Below are 20,639 nucleotides of genomic sequence, written 5' to 3'. Positions count from 1 at the left end.
GGTTTATTAAATATTAAATTATAGGATATGATATTTATTTAATTTAGTAAATATTTTCATACGTCTTTTACAAAAATGTACTTAAATTAATATCTTTAATTTTGTTATTTGGCATTTATGAGTATATATTATGAGTCAGACGTAGAGAGAATTTTAGTAAGGAGGGTGAAAACACTATTGGGTAAAGTTTTCTATAAATATTCAGAAGATCTTTAGGTCCACTTTTTTAGGTCTCTGGACAGGGGCGTCGCTAGCCTTTACAATCTCAGGCCTCAAAAATTCTAATTTGAGGGCCTTTGGCCCGCTTTTCCAGGCATTCGGTCGGATTTTATATCATTATATTATATTGTTAAAATTTGTTAAATCTGAACAATAATTCTTAATTTGATATTTTGTCATTTATTATATTATGCATACAAAATAAACTAGCATAATAAATATTTAAAACAATACAAGACATTTCTAGAAATAATATTTTTAATACAAAATATATTTATTATATTATAAAATATATTCTATGGCTGACATAAAAAATTTCTAAAGAATTACAAGTTATAAAAAAGGTTTAACTCATACATATGCCTCAAATGATAATGGTTTTAAAAAACTACATAATTTAATATAATTCTTAGCAACTTACTTGACAAATGGTCATGAAACTAATATAACTTTCTGTTACCATTTTAGACAAAGTTTTATAGAATTGACTAATAAGGAAAAATTTATAGGCCTAACCAAATCAACAATTCTTGAAGAGAATATAAACGATTAATATAAATCATAAAATTAAATGGTAGTTATAGCACTCTTAGATGACATGATGGAAGTTTAATTTCTAAAAGATTTTCTTCCATTTTTAATGATATATAAACGACTAGAAAGTATTGCTATGAAATCATATGCTCTCAGCAGCAAGAGTAAAAATCTTAAATTACATTGCCACACAAATAATAGATGTTGGTTAATTTGCAGTCATAGCTATACCTAAAACGAATTATTTGTTATTCGATTTAATTCGATTCGATTCGTATTTTACTAATATGAATATCACAATTATTCGAATCGAATTCGAATAAGGAAAATATATTATTCGGCGAATAATTTTTTATCTATTATATGATCAAATTTTTTGAGATTATTCGATTAAAGTAATTTATGATAATAAATATTGAAAAATAATCGTATATTATTAGTAGGAATTATTTGAAATTAATCCTATTTAATAAAATTTCCTAGTGAAAAACATTTTATATTTCAACATTGTTGTTAACGGCTGTTTTTATTCGAATAACATCATAATATAAAATTACGAAGAAAGTATTTATTTTTATATGCAATTTATAACACATATACAATTATAATGCCATCCCGTCAAGAATGACGGGCGTACCAGATATTTCTCCGTCGTTTGACGATGGAGAAATCATAAATTTTACTTTTTGCAAAAACTTTTTGTTTAAAATATTTTTTGTTGATATATTTGTCTTTTTCATGCTATGAATATTATAATGATTTTACTACATTATATATAAAAATACTATGTGTATATATATGCTTCTATACTATTTTACTAATAAATGTCTTTTATCCATAGTTAAATTTTACAAAATAAATTTAATATTCTATCTTTTTAATATTTTTAAATTGAATCAAATATTCGACGAATCGAATCGAATAATCATTTTATTATTCGTTTTTGTAGGTATAGTCATAGCCATGACCCTCACGATACTCTTATCCGAATTTATTATGCTATAAAAATTGATAAACAAAAACACTAAAAATCTATTAGAATAATGCAAATATTTTGAAGCCTTGAGTTATTTACACGGTAGGGATGCCATATTAGAAATAAATTATTTAGTAGCTAGAAAATAAGGACCAGAGTGATATGATGGAAGCAATTAAGATCTTATATATTATTGTATTGTTAATGTATTCAAATATTTCTAATTATTTTTTTTTAGAAACAAATTTGGTAATATCAAAAGAAAGTGGTTTCTGATTTTTTCCTATCTCAAAAAGAATTTTTTTATAAATATTATGTCTTTTAGCTAATTTTGGATAATGATTAAAGATTTTATAAAATAAATATTAAACGATATATTTACTCGCAGATACTAACGCCCTAAATTGAGCTTCAAAATATAAATTATAAGGTTATTTGATAAAATAAGTTCTCTACACTGGTTTGTCATTGTTGCATATTCATTTATAATGTGATCCATAGGAATTTTATTATTTATATTTTTTTCTATGCTCAGATCAATGAATTTAATCGTTCCTGATCCATGACCGAATATATGTTTTCACCCGTTTTAATGGTCAAAACGACCTTTCACATGAGCAGGAATTAAAAGGTATAGTTAGCGCAATTTTAAAATTATATACAAGAGGGATATATATGAGTACGATTTTTCAAATATTATTGATTTACACAGAGGTTCGTATATGTTAAAATATAAACCACTAATAATGCCTATTCTTCCATTGGATCAGGAATATTATAATGTAAGATAAATGATTTCATGATATCACTATTTGAAAAAAGGGGGGAGGAGGGATGTAAAGCACTTATAGTTATTAATATATCTGTTTCATCATATCCAAAATTGGATAAAAAATATAACACTCATAAAAAGTTTCTGTTTGATCAGAATAATTAGGAGAAACAATATCATCTATTTGAATAGAATCATTCAAAATGGTAGAAGGTATATTTGTTCTTTTAATTGTTATTTTTATATTATATTAAATAATGAAGAATCTCCAATCCTTATAAATAACCCTTTCTTTATTTTTTTCCCCTCCCTTGATGAATTTATTTATCACTTAATTTTATTATTTTCATATAATCGAATATAAAGTATAAAGAAGTATTCATAAATTGAATAAAAGAATCTACATCGTTTTATAATTAATGGGGATTCAAATATAATTATTGAAATTTTATTTAATTTAACATTTAAATTAACGTATATATTTTATTGGTATAAGAGTATCGCCTCTGATGGCGATTCTCTGAGATAAAATTTTGTTAACTTTATTTATATATTTTTATAAAATTAAATTAAATCAAAGGTTTATAAAAATATGAAAAAGTGATTTTCACAATTTCGTTAATGTAATAAATATCATCAGTCATTTACATAAAAATTAATACATCTGTTAAAATAAATCACTTTATCAAATAAAATATACATTAAAAAAAGTGTACATTACAACAATTATCTCATTCTTTTCTTATCTAAATTTAATAAAGAAATAATAAGAGACTCAATAAGACCAATGTTGATATGTCCGAGTCAGGTTTTTGCAAAAAAATTGAAATATTGGAACACATGGATAATAATTTTTGGATTATAAACATACACATAATTGTATCATATTGTAAAAGAATTAAAATTCCCTTTGCTTTTACCATATCACCATGTTCTATATTTTCTAGACAAGAAATAATTGCAGGGAAAGTCATTTTTACTGCCTCTATCTCCTAATATGGGATCTCAAACGTGTAAAACACAATGCATCAATATTTTTGGAACCCTAATCTTAATTGTAAATCAAGGAATTTATTATGATGGATAACAGATATTGAGAAAAAAGCATGAATACCTTCTAATACATTAAAAAACTTCCTAGACTGCCTAGACTGTGGTTAATTTGCAGGCAGAGATCAATATAAGGTTGAGTTTATGCGCATAACAGAGCACATAGCCATTTTGTGATTTTTCCGATATCCCTGGACTCCAGAAAGATGCCCTTTCATAACAATTTTACTATCATATGCTTGAGCCGCAAATTGCATTTATGGAATTATTTTAAAGTTTTTATTAGTGTCTTTGTTAATGATTCTGCATCTAAGTCTTCAACTTTTTCAAAAGAAATAAAAGATTCCTTTGATGTTTTTGTTTTATCAACATATCTAACACATATACTAAATTGCTCATATGAGCTAACATCACGAGTGTCATCAGCCATTATAGAAAAATAGCCTGCATCCTTTATTTCGGAAGATAACATTGTAAATAATTTAATATATCAAATATAATTTTTTAGAGAGTGAGTAATTTTAATTTATTTATCTTAATAAAAGTACAATATAATTATAAAACTATTGATAAAATTTAATCATAAATTAAATAAAAATATTAAAGCACATTACAAATAGTGGAATATTATATGTCGTAGATTTACAGTGTATGTAATTTTATCGATTATCATATGACAATCAAGTAATTTTTACCAATATAGCGAATTGTATATTTTACAGAAAACTAAAAAATATTGATATGACATCAGAAAATATCTTTTAAAGACATTGTGGGATGATTAAAATAATTTAATATCATTATTTATTTAAAATAAATAGATGGCGTTAAATTATTATATGCAAATTGTTGCTATATTTATTATCATGAGCATTGATTAGTAAAATTTAAAATATTAACTGTAATATATTATCTAATTGTCAAATATGTCTGTTAAAGTATAATTTTACCTAATTTTTTGTAACTAATTCTATATAATAGAGGAATATCAGCTCTATGACTACTTATTTTTTATAAATAAATTTCTTATACTTGTTTGAAATAAATTAATACCATGCTTTTATAATGTATATATAAGTAATTTATTATATTTTATAGAAACTAATGAAAATATATTTTCATATTTGTTCCAGGCTTTCTTTTTCAATTTTAATTCCCCCCCCCTCCTTAGGAAAATCCTGGCTACGCCAATGATATATCATTGGGCTACGCCCAGGGGCGGACTGGCCATAAGACTCAATGGGCATTTTGCCCACGAGGCAGCGAGAAAATGTCGATTTTGAGGCCGATGATAGGAAATTTCAAAAAAGAGGCCGGTAGGAAAAAATATATTATTTTGTTCACATTATTTTCTCATCATTTATTTATTTTTGATGATATCTATTATTTGAATATTCCCTGAGAAGAATTATCATGTCGTTTACTATATTTGAATGCATTAAATATCAATTACATCGCTTGACGCTATATATCATTTACCACGTGCTTTTCGTTTTTTTTTTCAAAGGAAGTGAAAACGCTTATGTTTGAGTTTGAGTTGAGTGAAAGCTAAGTTTTGATTAATTTATTATATTTATTTTTATACATTAATTTATTGTATATAGGAAACTATAGTGATTGATTGTATTTCTTCTTCTTAATTCATAGATTTGAGCTTGGGCTTGAGTAGAGTAAAAGCTAGGTTTTCATTAATTTATATTATATTTTTATACATTAATTTATTGTATATAGGAAAGTATTGTGATTGATTATATTTCTTGTTCTTAATTCATTGATCTTTTTGGGATTGAGTAGAGTGAAAGCTAAGTTTTCATTAATTTATTATATTAATTTTTATACATTAATTTATTGTATATAGGAAACTATTGTGATTGATTGTATTTCTTGTTCTTAATTCATTGATCCTTTTGAGCTTGGGCTTGAGTAGAGTGAAAGCTAAGTTTTTATTAATTTATTATATTATATTTTTATACATTAATTTATTGTAGAGGAAACTTTTTTGCGCCTAATATTTGTATTACAACAATTTACTGATCATTAGCAAACAAACATAATATAAGAAAAGAATCAACTTTATATACTATTTTTACACGTAAATTGAGATGTATGTAAATAGTCAAAAGTAAAAAACTTATTTATATTTCATAACCCAAAGATAGTAATGTTTTTTTATTATTATTACTGGCTGGTAACATAACAGTTTACTTTATGCTTTATATTAAAATACAATTCTTTAAAAAAAATTATAATAAATTTTATTTTAGTTGAATTGATATATTTTTAAAAAACTTATTTATATTTCATAACCCAAAGATAGTAATGTTTTTTTTTATTATTACTGGCCAGTAACATAACAGATTACTTTATGCTTTATATTAAAATACAATTCTTTAAAAAAAATTATAATGAATTTTATTTTAGTTAAATTAATATATTTTCATATATGCATAGAAATGCCAAAAGGAAATTTAAAGGTGAAGCTGAAAAATTAAGAAAAAAATTTCTGCTGGTCACAAAACAGCTGGTGCTGATCCAAAACAACTTAAATTATATTTTTTTGATAAATCAATACCAAGTATTTCAAATACTATTACTTCGTGTAAATAAACTATTTTTTTAGAGATATCAACAACTGCCTCCCATTCACCACTACCTGAAACAACTACCTTATCTGCAACATCTTCATGTATTATGGCATCAGTTCCATCATTGCCACTATCCTCACACTTGTCAGAAGCAACTACATCAATAATGCCTTCAGATATTTCTCAAAGTGGATTATCAGAATTGAATATGCTATGCATACACATGAAAATTTTAAGTTGCAATTAACAGCCACTATACCTTAAAAACTTAGATTTTTAATGCAACATCCTATACAACCAATAAACATTAAATATGATAAATTATATTATCGAATGGTAATGTGTGAAAAAATACCTAGAAAATGGATTACCATAAAAATTATAAGCAATAAAGCCCAAGCTGTGTACTGCTCAATCTGCCTGGCATTTGCAGTATGTGAAAACACTTTCACAACAGGCTCTACAAATTTTCGTCACATGCACTCATTTATTAAAATAAATGAAAATTCAAATGTGCATATTAGTGCTGTCGAGGCCTACCTCAGAACTTCAAAAAACCAGTCATTTAATAATTCAATTAGCGTTAAAATCTTAAATGAAAAAAATCAACAAATTCATAACAATATCCACATAATAAAACAAATATATGAGATAATAAAGTTTTTAGGTAAACAAAACTTAACAGAGGATCAAATGGTACCGAAACACTTAGCCTCTTTGATAATGAAAATTTAAATCATGGCAATTTCCTGGAAATGATCCGTATTATATCAAAGAATGATCAAATACTTAGAGATCATTTAGAGAAGGCTATTTTAAAAAGCAAACTTAGAAAAGATACGCTAAAACTGTCTAACAAATCAAAATCGAAGGGAAGAGGTTCTCTCATAACCTTGTTGTCAAAAACAACTGTCAACAAAGTTAATGATGCTGTTCTTGATCAAATCAGGAATTTAATAAAAAAGGAGATTGGTAACAAACGGTTTAGTTTGCAAATGGATAGTACTCAAGACATTTGCTTTTATAATAAAGCAACCATTTGCCTACGATACATATATAATGGTAAAATAACAGAAAGGCTTTTTGCAATACAAAAGTTACGAACTCTTCTGGAAAAGAATTTTTTGATATCTTTAGTGAATGCTTTTTAAAACATGGAATTCAAATGAGTAATATAATTGGAGAATCATTTTATGGTGCTGCAAATATGTGGGGGGAATTTTTTGGGTTGCAAGCTCTTATTAGACAAGAGGCTCCAGGTAGCTTGTATATTTGGTGTTATAGTCACATTTAAATCTCTGTATATGTGATTCATGCGATAATATTGAAGGCAAAATTTTATTTGGATTATTGAACAGACTAGCAACTTTCTTTGGTGAATCATATAAAAGGATGGACGCTTGGGTGAAACAGAATAACTCAACTGGCCAAAATAAACTGAGATGGCTGCAAAAAATAGGTGAGACAAGGTGGTGGGCACGTGAAAAGCCCTTAAATGGATATATGGCAAAGAGAGCTTACTTCCAATAACGATAAGTGCACTTCGATTTATAATAGATAATAAATCATTTGAGGCAAAAACCTCATCAGAAGCGCAGTCGTTGATAGATAATTTATGTAAATTTAAGACTTTTAGTACAGCTGTAATATATTTAGAAATTTTTGAAATAATTGGGCCATTGTTGTCATTGTATCTTCAAACCAAAAATTTGGATATTTTGTCGGCATGGAAGATGATAGAAGATGCTAAGTCTTCTGTCATCGATAACTATTACATCCATTCAAAATAAAGCAATAAAAATGGTTTCTGATTTAAATGAAACACTTTCATATTTAAAGCTTCCGGAGAGTATCTGTGTACAGACTGCTCTGCCAAAAATTCGAATAGGACGAGCAAAGAGTATATATAGTGATGAAGGCCAGGATGAACGTCCTCAAGAATCGATTGACCTTTATAGGGTTGAAGTATTTCGTCCTATAATTGATTAAATTATAAACAGTTTGTCGGAACGCTTTTCTACGAATAGAGAGCTTATTTTGAATGTGCGATATTTGCATCCAAGGCATTTTGATGACATAAATAGTTTCTGAAATGGCCTTTATAAAACTGGCGCAATTGGCAAATATATCGAGTGATAAATTACATAACGAATTGTGTTCATTTTCTAGTGTATTCAAAGATTTAATAGCAGAATTAAATGAAACGGACGATGATATCTTATGTACAAGTGAGGAGTCGAATGAAGAAGATGGCACACTACAATATGATAATAACTCGAAGTGTGATAAATGTAACAATCGTTTAATATACGTGTATGAAATTCTTAAGAGGTACAATATGCATACAAGTGCATACACTAATTTATTTTTGGCGTATGAATACATTTTAACTTTATCATTTACGCAGGTTCATTACGAGAGAACATTTAGCAAATTGAAAATTATAAAAATAGGCTGAGAGCTAATATAGGCCAAGAAAAATTAGAAACGTTTTTAATGATGTCAGTTGAACGAGAACTATTATCGCAGATTGAAATAGAAGATATTCTTGTTTATTACGCAAAGGTTCAAAGTTAATGAGAGATTTATTAACATAAAAATTATATATTATTAATTCATTTATTTAAATATTATTTATATCTTTTACAATATAATCTCTAATTTTATAAGTGCAACAATTTTATTCTTTGTGCAATATTGTATAATCGTTATAATTTTATATGTGTAACTAATTGATTTTATATATTGAGTATGTATTATATTATATCTAACATGTGATGTATGATTTGATTTTATAGTGCAATATCCTTGTAAATCTAATATAAAATATATATGTGCAATGAATATTTTTTTTTGCAATGAATATTTTTTAATATGTGCAATGAATATTTTTTAATATGTGCAATAAATATTTTTTTATATGTGCAATGAATATTTTTTTATGTGTTCAATGAATATGATTTTGGATGTGCAATTTTTTAAAATAAAATATATGATTATCGTATCATTATTCTTTTCTTTTTTTAAAATGTAAATTGTTTGAACCTATAAAAAATAACAAGTAATAAAAATATATAATTTAAAGAAGCCATTTAAGAAAACCCGGTCGACGAAGCCCCCATAAAAATGTGGTCGCTATAAAAAAATGCCCACGAGGCCGTAACGTCGCCAGTCCGCCCCTGGCTACGCCTATATATAGTTAGTATTTAAAATAACTAGTTAGATACTGAGCATGTGGTAATGATGGATAGTCAAGAATGGTTCATAAATAGATTAAGTATAATAAGATGAATAATTATAAAGTTTTTATATATATATACTTGTTAATATTGTAAATAGGCAAAGTAAATTGACAAAAATATTTTAATTTAATATGTGTAAATATGGATTTATATATATAAAGGGATAATAATGGAAAGAGCTATTAGATTAGAATATTCTTTATTTTTAAAATTTTTGAAGGTTATATAAATTAATTGAATTTGCCATTTGATACTATATTAGACCCAAGGAAAGGGGGGTAGTCCATCGTATAATAAAAGGTCTCTTGTGAATATTGGGATCATAAATTTTGTGTTTTAATATCTGAAATTTAGGATTATGACTGATGAGGAAGAAGTGTATATGGAATAAAGGAAAAGTATCTAACATAAACCAAAAATTTTAATATATTGTCCATTCATTCATTTAATGACAACTTGAAATTTGGGGTTTATGATATGAAAAGGTCTAGATCTAATACGCTAGATATATGTGAAAAGTAATTTAATTTTAAATGCAATTATTATTCTAATTTTTTTAAGCATTCCAAATTTAAGATCATATTTGAATTTAAATGTTGAATACCTAAAAAATAGCATCGGAAAGCCCATACTTACAATTGAGAAAGGTGATGTTTTAACGAATTTGACTGAAAAACTTAATGATGTACATGTATACCAAAATTTAAAGCAAAAATTAAAGGAGACACAATCAGTATACTAAAATTAAAGAATTATTTTTTATAATAAATTCAATTATAAAATATTTTCATAATTAACAAATATTGAATTATGTATTTTTATATTATAATTATTTTAGGAATTGAAATCAAAAAATGAAAAGTGTGAAATATTGATCCATACTCAAGAGCAGACTCAAAAAGAGTTACAGGATTTGACTGCCTCACTCTTTGAAGTTTATAAAATTAATTAGCCATTAAATATATTAATTTCCACTCAATTATAGATATTTTTAAATTAAATTATCTCATTTTATAAGCTTAATATCATTCTTTTTCTAAATTGTTAAAATAAAATTCACTAGTAAATACTCTATAATATAAATGTTAATTAGCAATTTATTACCTATTCTATTTATATTTGTCATTTTATCTCACAAAGTATTAGTTCTAGTCTAGCTGCTTATATACTTCATTTTTAAATATATTTAAATGGATACTATAATTTTAAAATATTATTTAGAGTTAATATACCATTAATGATTTAATGTTACACTAAAATTTTATCCATTTATATTAGTAAATTTTTTAAAATTTAGATTATTATGAACTTTATTAAAATTTCTTATAAAAATAATTTTAATAATCATATTTCCATCCCATAATTTTGCTTAAATAAATCTTAAAATTTTATACAAGTTAATAACTTGTCATTTGAAAATGTACATGATCATAAATAATTATTTTCCAAATTTTTATTATTTAGAAGAGTTACAAAAATTAAGGTAATGAGAGTCATTAATGCCAAACTTTGGCATTATTTTCATTGAGTGCAATTCCACCAAGAATAGCTGTCAAATTTGGTTATCTCAAATAGGTTAGGAATAGGATAAGCACTTTATACTATGATCAACTTCAGCACAATATTTGATACTTAACCCAATCATAGGGATAATTTTGAGGATTTTATTTATTTCATTTATAGGGCTTGAGACTGTAGCATCATCTAATTACCAAACATTCAGATTAAGATCACAATTAATCTTAATTATTTTATTTAGTGCTAAACAGAACAAGGGTGGACCTAGAAGATCACTTTATGGAAGTCTCCACACTGAGAGTTTTCCATTTTTGGTAACATAATATTGATGGTGTTCCATAGCTAGATTGTATGTAATTAAAGAATTCTATATTTTTGGAAAAACTGGATTATTATGTTGCGTTTTTATTAGCTGAAAGCATTTACTATATCAAGTTTGATAGATTAACAATCTGAAGACAGATTTTCCAGAGTGATTCAAGATGCATGTCTTGTGCACCCATATTTAATACCTAATCCAAATTTGTTGTTAAAATAGATAAGGAATCTTTTATTCATTAGCAAATTATTTTAGAGATGATTCTTTCAAATAATACACTTGTAGCGATAAGCCTAATACTCCAATTTGGTTTTTAAATGCTATTAGTCATTCACCATAGACATGGAAGGATTAAATATGTGTTAGTGTTACTCTCCATTAATTTCGAGATTTCTAAGTTCTGTTATTACTTGTGATAGTAGGTATGAGCTGACATTTATATTTAGTAGATCTCAAAACTATCTTTCAAGCTGATTCAATCGGGAATAAGTTGATGGATTCTGAAACCTCTTCCCTGGTAATGAGAATGATTTTCTCATGAAATTAAATGATGCCCTTTTATCCAATAGATGATGGGAAACACAAAAGATTCAGATTTATCTTTACCTCTATTTTTTTATTCTTTATATTTTTTTAAATTCAAGTTGCCACTGATATTTTTAGGATTATTAACTAGGGTGGTGCATGATGTGCCGGGTAATGGCTATCAAAAATACAACATTATTTTCAGAAAAAAACGCTATGAAAATGAGTTTCAATTTTCATTTTTTAAACCAGGAAGATTTAATGTTTAATTATTTTAATATTTATAATCTCTTTTTTTAGAATGTACTCTTGGTCATATGTGTTCAAAAATTAATTTTCTTATTTATTTGCATTTGATTTTATGGCTTATTTTTGTAGTTTTATTTTTATTGTCTTTCTTCTCTTTTTAAATTATATTTCGACTTTATTATAAAAATTTTTTTTGAATATTACTATGAAAAGGAAGCTAACAAAATGGTACAAGACGCGAATGCGAGACGAGTCAATAGTGAAAAGAAATATCTAGAAGCTCGATATAAAGTAAAATTATTTTGCATTTGAATTAAAAAAAGAGACCTCATTTATAGTAAACGCGTTATCTTCATGCGTTGTATTCAACACAGCATTATGATAGTCATTTATAAAAATAATTTAAGATAAAGCTAAAATATATATAATATTTAAGAAAAATCATTAACCTCTTTATTGAATTCGCTATTATATCAATGCAATTGCAAAATATTAAATTAGTTTAAAAAAAATTGAATCAGCTGTCATGACTTTGCATTAAATATCGCAGCACTTAAAGATAACGTGTTTAGTATAAATTAGGCTTAAAAGATTATAAAAAAAATAGATTGGAAAGGTGAGGGATAAAATAAACATATATTATTTTTATCACCAAACCTAACAAATCAAAATTTCGCAACGTTAGATCGACATTCTTGAAGCCGAGGTTAATGCTTTAAAGGCGCTTGTTTTGCATTCTACCCCCCAAAACTGGAATAAGAATATGCATTACGCTCATTTGCACAACAACAAAACTAATAACCCCAAATACCTCAATCAAAACTGTGATTGTCATCGATTTAACAATAACTCCTCGAATTGTGACAATTCCAATGTGGATGGTCAATGTGGTACAGCTGCTAATGACAAGAAGATAGGGGGGATCCGTTTTTTACCCGGTCACAAGAGGTCTACATCTGTTATCGAGATGAAAAACAAATCGTCGGCGAATAATAATTTGAAAAATTTTCATTTAAACCATGGGACATCTTTGAATTCTCGTAATACTCTGCACCACGATTGTAAGAGTAATAGTCTACCTAACAAAAGTACGAGAATATATATTACAATATTTTATTATAAAATTATAATTTTTTTAGTGAGTTTTGTCACACTTCAAGATCATTTTTATAATGTAGGTGATAATTTGAAATGCGCGTGACATGAGTATTTATTTGTAAAGACAAATAGATAATTGATTATTTTATATTTCACATTTTCAAACCAAATAATTTAGATATGTATCAAAATATGTTAAATGCTTCGTCTCCCATGAACCATCACGATTTTACATCCAAAGAAAATGACTTTTATAATAATAGAGAAATAGGAGCCATTACCTGGGAGAATTACGAGGTTTTTTTTAAAATAGTAATCATTTTTGGTTTATATGGTTATATCTAATACGCGCACAGGATTAGAACGTCTGTCCCATCCCGCTGGTCCTGCACTAACTTCATCTATATAATATTGACCAGTAGCTCGAAAAAATGTTATATTTACTTTTCTAGTCTTGCTTTTTTTTGTGCATAATTTGAATATCACAATTATTAATATGAATTTGAAAAAAATGAGAAACATTTTCAAAAAAAAGAAGGGGGGGGGGTGGAGGGGGACAAGAGGTGGGGAAAATATTTTGCCATCCATTTTCATATAATAGTACACACAAATTAAGCGTTTACGTTTTGCTGTAATTTTTTAATAAAAATAACTTAACGGGCCCCTTGTTTAAATTGAGGTTGCATTTTTATTAATATCCGTTGGTTCAAATTTTAAATAAGTTCTAAAATGAATCGTCTTTGAAAATTATATTATCGTCTGCCTTCTTATTTCTTTAATTTCTAAATATTCCTTTATAGATTATAAGTAAAGTTATTTATATTACATTTTTATATAATATTACAAACCGAAGAATAAGATTAATAAAAAAAGCCAATCTATTCTTAATGCCAAACTGTAATTTTACCAATTTGCACGAGGCCATTTGAAATGCATTATTTGCGTTTTGCAAAGCAGCGTTTGAAACGCTCAGTTTGTGTCACTATTAATGATTTGCCCAATTTTCGAGGTTTTTTAGAATTTTTTCCTCAAAAACTTAATGTGGGCGATGGTAAGGCGGATTTGGTTGTGTATGGTAAAAAAAAAGAAACATCGTTCGCGAACGGACGATACAGCTTTTGAAATACTATATTTATATATATGATCTTTCTTGAACAAGGTTGATCCGGTATACTTCGACGAATTTGTCACGTGGCATAGAAATTATAATATTGTAGCTAAAAGTAATGGGTCCGAATCTAACGGCTCCTCGACGGTACAAGATGGTCAACACGAAAATCCATTCATCAAGCGCTTATACGAGCAAGATATACTGCCAGCGCTTGAATTCAAAAATATACAAGTTTATTTTTTTTCGCTATTCATAAGAAATCTGAATCGGAGTAAATTTAATATCAAACCAATGACGTATAATGATACATAGACCTACGATGCATTCATAATAATACATTTGAAAGCGTCATTGAATGCAAATCAGCTGGACCCGCCATTTTGGTAATCCATATAGTAATTATTCTCGTGTTAAAAACTACCATTAAATTGATAGCTTGCTTTCCTTAATATCTCCATGATCAGGAAATTCTTTAATAAAGTTTGCGTCAGGCATAAAAATAAATTGACCTCTCGTTTAAAATTTTTGATAATGATAGGGGTAATCAAAATGGCGTCCTCAGCTGTTTTCATTGATGTACACTTTTAATGAATGCATCATAAGTCTAGGTATTATTATATGTCGTTGTATCACTCATGAATTTTTATTATTTCTTACAAGTGTAATTTTTTTCCTACAAATTGAGGCATTTTAATTTTCTTGGATTTTTCAAATAATGCAGCATTTTTAAATGCCATTATCGTCCATATCGATAAATTCTTTTACTTTGCGTTAAAAAACAAAAATGGAAAATAAATTTAGCGTTTTTGTTTAGTATTTACTAATCAATTTAAACAACAGCGGTTTTTTTTAAAGAACAAAAAACCTGCTCAATTTTGTGAGCAATATCTTTCACAAATTAATTTATATTTAACTTATCAATAATTATTATATGTTGTAAGATTTAGAAGATACAAAAGGATATACTTTATTTCCCTGGAGTTTTTTTTAGCAAATTTTTTTATAAAACTTAACTAAGTTTTCTGGCGCTTTTTTAATTTTTATTTTGAAAGACCTGATTTTTTTTCTTTCGGAATTTTTATTCCAGCATTGATGGAAGTTGTAACTTATAACATAACCCTGGGAATTTCAAACACTTTTCCTTTCCCCTTGAATTACATAAATTTATATCCAAATATATGTTTTAAAAAAATTAGAGCTCTGCCCATATTTAACTATTGTAACCGATCGGGACGAATATTTGCCGATTTAAAAAGATTAGATCTAGCCTATGTATTTAAAAAAAAATAGTTAGGATTTTATTAATATTAATCAAAACATTTAGAGGATTACGTTATGAATGTAAACAATATACATTATTGAAAACATTTTTTAAAAAAAAATACACTGAATGAATGAATATACCTAAAATTTTATATAGCTATTTATTCATTCTGAGTAATATAAGGTTTGGAATTTCGCTTATATCTCTTAGAAAATTTTTTTTTTAAACTAAATTCGAAATTAATATTAATGGATGCTAGAGAAGTAAACTGTAGTTTTCTGAAGATTGAACATAATATTCGGAGGAAGATAAACATCAAATTTATTTTAATAAAGAATAAAATTTATTTTTCACCGAAAATATAAAATGAAATTCGATCTTTCTAATAATAAAATTTGCGACCAATATAATGTCATTCACAATTATAATTAGTGTAGTTCAAAGGTTTGAATGTCATTACCAAAACAAAAACAAGTAGTTTAAAGGAGAATTATAAATTAAAAAAACTAATCACAACTACTTAACAATTATTATTAAAGTTGAGTTTTTAAAAAGTTTGCTGAAAATAGAGGAAATATTATCATTGCTTCCAATTTGATTACCAATTTTGAAATCAAAATGGGAATATGGAAGATATTTCTTCCATTTTTATGCGATTTTGTTTAAAAAACACTCAATTTAAATACAAGTGTTAACTTTCCTAGCATCTATTAATTTCTAATTTACTATTCCTAATCTTAAGGCGCGGGAGTAGAAGGTGTAGTATGTGTGGTTATTTTGGACATCCGGGTAGATTTGTGTCTAATATAGCTTTGCATTTTTTTTAAGAAAATTTTGGCATAATTTTTCCTTTACTATAATAATACGAATATAAGAAACCCAAAATTAAATTTATTTGTAAATGTTTTATAAAAAAATAATTGAATAAATTTTAATTAAGTAAGAATGGCTCTAAATATGCAATTATTTGTAACAAAAAAAAAGGTTTGACTAGTCACAGCAATCCTAATAAACATTGCCCAAATTTTAAATGTGATTATTAACTTTTGTGAAATTAAAAATGAAATCCCCGACAGATATGTCCTAGACTAAAATTCCTCAAATTTAAGATTTTTTTAAAAATACTTTAAATAAGAAAGGTGTCCTAGATACTTTTGTCCGCGTTTTTCTGTCCGAGATTTGTGTTTTTTTTTGTTTTACCTATAGTTTACAATTACTTTTTTTGCACGGAAATTTAGATTTTTTATTTATTTTTATAACATTTGCTTTTAAAATCGGTGGTAAATATTAAATAATTAATATGATCGATATCAGATCGGTTTTATATGTATATGAGAAAAATATCAAATCGGTAAAAAAAAAATTGCTGATCGGCACAGCCCTAATATAAATTAGAGTAGTTCAAAAGTTGCCGACAAAATTGTCCGAAATTTATGAGGTCCATTTATGAGGTAGGATAGCCCTGCATTCATAGTTAGCACGAATTGGCGGCGAAGCTTACAAAAATACAGCATATTTTGCGTACTTTACCACGAATTCTTGCTAACAATGAATGCGGGTTAATTACTCATACACAGTTAGCGTGAATTTGCGGGGGAGAATGCAAATTGCTTATTTTTTCTCCACAAATTCGCGCTAAATATGAAGAAGGAACAAGAATTACATCGAAATTCATTTCATTTTTTTAAAAAATAAATAAATAATTTAAGTTAAGTTCTCAGGTGCTCAAGGCTTTAAAGGAAAACTGTTTAACAATAGAAACAAATTTGTACAATGAGGATGCCAATATACCAAAGTTTTACTTTTAATATATATATATATTATATATAATATGAAAAATAAATTATTCATCTATATATAAATGAAGCAAACATGATACATAATTATTAAAAAAAATACCACCTTATCTGCCTTAGTTTTGATGAAATCCATGATAAATTTAAATTAAGATTATCATTATTTTTACTAAATGTCCTTTATATTAATATTTTTAATATAATTAGGGCTATATTTATTATTTTGTTTGATTCATGTGTTACTTTTTAAAATTGTTTTTAACTTTTATACTAGTCATTTTTATTAATATACATAAAAAACGAAAGAAAAAAATATTTATACTTGATAAATTAAATACTGATTTTTTTTTTAAATTTATATCAATTATTATTATACTGATATTATTATTTATAATGGTAAAGGTAAAATAAATAATGTTATTTTTTGATAGACAATGCTCGCTAACTAACACAACTAAAATATGCCCTTACAAAATGAAACTGGAAGAAATTGGGCCGTTTTATTATGTTGGCGAATCCACTAGAAACAGGGTCAGATTATTTTAGTATTTATTAAGCAAATTATTCCATAATTTTATAAACAGTTTTTTTTATTATTAAGTATACTTAGTCAATAAGGTTATAATATAGTTGATCAGGCAATAATACATCTGAAGCCTTGACGATTAAATTATTTTTCAAGTTTGGTATTGTTAAAAAGTCCATTTCTGCTAACTCTGAGCAAAATCTTTAGGCTTACATAATGTAGCCTTAATCGGGCCGTTAAAATTGACCCTAATCTGGCTTTTTAACAACACTATTCAAATTTACCGTTATAGTTTTTCTCTAATTTATATCAGAAAATAATTGTATAAGATTTTTTTTTAAAAAATGAAATTTTTATATTTTGAAATTTTTATTTTGTGTTACAAATATTTATTTCGTACAAAAATATTTTCCCAAGATTGTTGCAGTCGGTGACATGCTTAGTTATATAAGATACATTGAAAACGGATTATTGAACAAAACTGAAAGTATAATCGATTATATTTTTTTAAAAATAAATAGGATGGAAAATAATTTGCCAATTCATTAAAGCTGAAATAAATCATTTTAAAAGAGATAAAATGATTTTTTAAATAATAATTCTTAAATTATTATCGTAATTGGAAATTAGGGATCGCGATCGATCAGCTCTTAATTCACTAGTGATTTTGTATCTAAGCGTTCACTCTTAATTTAAGAAAATGTTAATTCCTTAAAAATGTATATAATTCGAAGGGTTTGCTAGATGAATTTACAAGAAATTTTTGCTTAATAAAACATATTTTTATATTATAGTTAAAGAGATATATTGGGAGATTATGAACCTCAAAAAACAAATGTCACTAGCCAAATTTTCTTTTTTATAACCCCTCCATTAATGAGTTTTATGGTTCATATAAATTATTTATTAATTTTATATTTAAAAAAAAAGATATTTATATTTTGATAAAATTGAGATTTTATAAATTTGGTCTTCCAAAGATATTCAATTATAAAATTGTGTATATATATATTTTATAAAGAATTTTCTTTGCATTTTGTATCACTTATTTAATATATTTATATTATTTTTAAAAATTTTCAATAAATAAATTATTTTTTCATTTTTACAAAGCTTTATAATTTTATGGAAATCGGATTATTAATTTTTAAATTATATCCAAATTTTATTCAATCATTATTCTTTTACAATAAAGTCGCAACATTTATACAAAAATAAATTGGAAAATTATTTTTTACCAAAACAATATATAGATAGTATCAATGACATATAATAATACCTAGACTGACGATTCATTCATTAAAAGTGTACATCAATACAAATCAGCTAGAGACGCCATCTTGGTTACTGTAATAAATATTAAAATTTTAAACGAGAGCCTAATTTTATATTATATCTGATGCAAACTTTATTAAAGAATTGCCTGTTCATCGAGATAATAAGAAAGTAAGTTATCAATTTAATATTAGTTTTTAACATGAAAATAATTATTATAAAGGTTACCAAAATGGCGGGTCCAGCTGATTTGCTTTTAACGACGCTTAAAAATGCATTTTAATGAATGAATCGTCAGTCTAGGTATTATTATATGTCATTGGATAGTATATACTAATGAGCGTGAACCTTAACAGTAGATACCTTGAGATTTTATGGTGGATATAACTTAACTTTAAGTAAGAATTCTACTATATACAACTGATGTCGATATATTCCCGCACTTGAAAATAGATTTTACATATAAGCCAAATGATGTTAGATAGTATATATTAAATATAATCAGTTATATCCAATTTTCTCTTTCTCCTACATCTATGAATAATTTATTGACGTAGTATTTCCTATTCTTTCACTCGATTTTTTAAAAGCCATAAAAAATGTTTAATCTGATTTTGCTAAAATAGGTTACATCATAAGATGCTTTCTTATAATTTATCAGGGACCCTTAGTGAACTGTAACGAACCGTTAAATCATTATAAATATCAGAACCGTAATCGAACCTATATAATTATTTTTTGAAGTAGTAAAAAGAACCTTTATAAAAAAAGGTTAAACCGTTCAGTTTTTATATTTTAGGAATCAAAAAAATTTGAATATCCAGGATTATATAAACTTGCTCTTGTAGTACTGACGGTTCCGAAACACAAGTTTCTGTAGAAAGGGCCTTTTCGAGGCTAAAATATGTGTTATCGTCACAACCAACAAATATGAATCCATTTATATTAGAAAATATATTACTTATAATATATTTAAAAATGAGTTATTTTGAATCTTATATATTTTTTTATATATAATTTATAGATTCTTATAATAAAAATAAATTAGACCATGGTGTTGCTTCAATAAAAAAAAAATTCTAACCGTAATGAACCTTTATAATTAGCTGAACCGAACCTTTGTAAATTTTTTCTTAAGAACCGTAACCAAAACGTAACCATTATAATATTTTTCATACGTAACCAAACTGAACCGTTATAAATAACGGTTCGGGTCCCTGTAATTTATACTGGCGACTGACTAACAAAATTTGAATTTTTATATGTACAAATGAATATTACATTTCTAAATCATAAGGAAAGTTCTTTATTCCTTTTTTCTATTTTTTATGGATAAATTTGTTACTAATTACTTTGAAATTTATTGATTTAAAAATTAATTGTCACATTTACGATTATTGAGTTAAAACTTGAAAATATATGGCCAATAACTTTTTTATTGTGTCCTCATGCTATTTGATGGCATCTTAATTTTAGTTTCAATGGATTTTTTTTTAGTTTGTTTCATCTTTATTATTAATTTAATGCAACATTTTTCTTTTCCTTTCATACGTTAATAATCCTTTACTAAATATTTTAAA

The 20,639-nt window shown here is 25.9% G+C and overlaps 1 protein-coding gene across 1 annotated transcript; it reads left to right on the top strand.

Annotated features, from left to right (window-relative positions):
* The first annotated feature begins 9,810 nt into the window (after positions 1 to 9,810).
* LOC135926267 (guanine nucleotide exchange factor for Rab-3A-like) lies at positions 9,811 to 18,733 on the top strand. Its single transcript, XM_065462073.1, has 11 exons — positions 9,811 to 9,896; positions 9,940 to 10,111; positions 10,217 to 10,312; positions 12,203 to 12,280; positions 12,675 to 13,077; positions 13,266 to 13,384; positions 14,247 to 14,429; positions 17,172 to 17,257; positions 17,690 to 17,789; positions 18,202 to 18,271; positions 18,579 to 18,733. Exons 1-11 carry the CDS (start codon positions 9,856 to 9,858, stop codon positions 18,647 to 18,649), a joined length of 1,419 nt encoding a protein of 472 aa, XP_065318145.1. The 5' UTR covers positions 9,811 to 9,855; the 3' UTR covers positions 18,650 to 18,733.
* The last annotated feature ends 1,906 nt before the right edge of the window (positions 18,734 to 20,639 follow it).

Source organism: Gordionus sp. m RMFG-2023, chromosome 3 (assembly GCF_954871325.1).
Source record: "Gordionus sp. m RMFG-2023 chromosome 3, tfGorSpeb1-WG-v2, whole genome shotgun sequence".
Classification (NCBI taxonomy): domain Eukaryota; kingdom Metazoa; phylum Nematomorpha; class Gordioida; order Chordodea; family Parachordodidae; genus Gordionus; species Gordionus sp. m RMFG-2023.
This window is presented reverse-complemented; position numbering and strand designations above follow the sequence as displayed.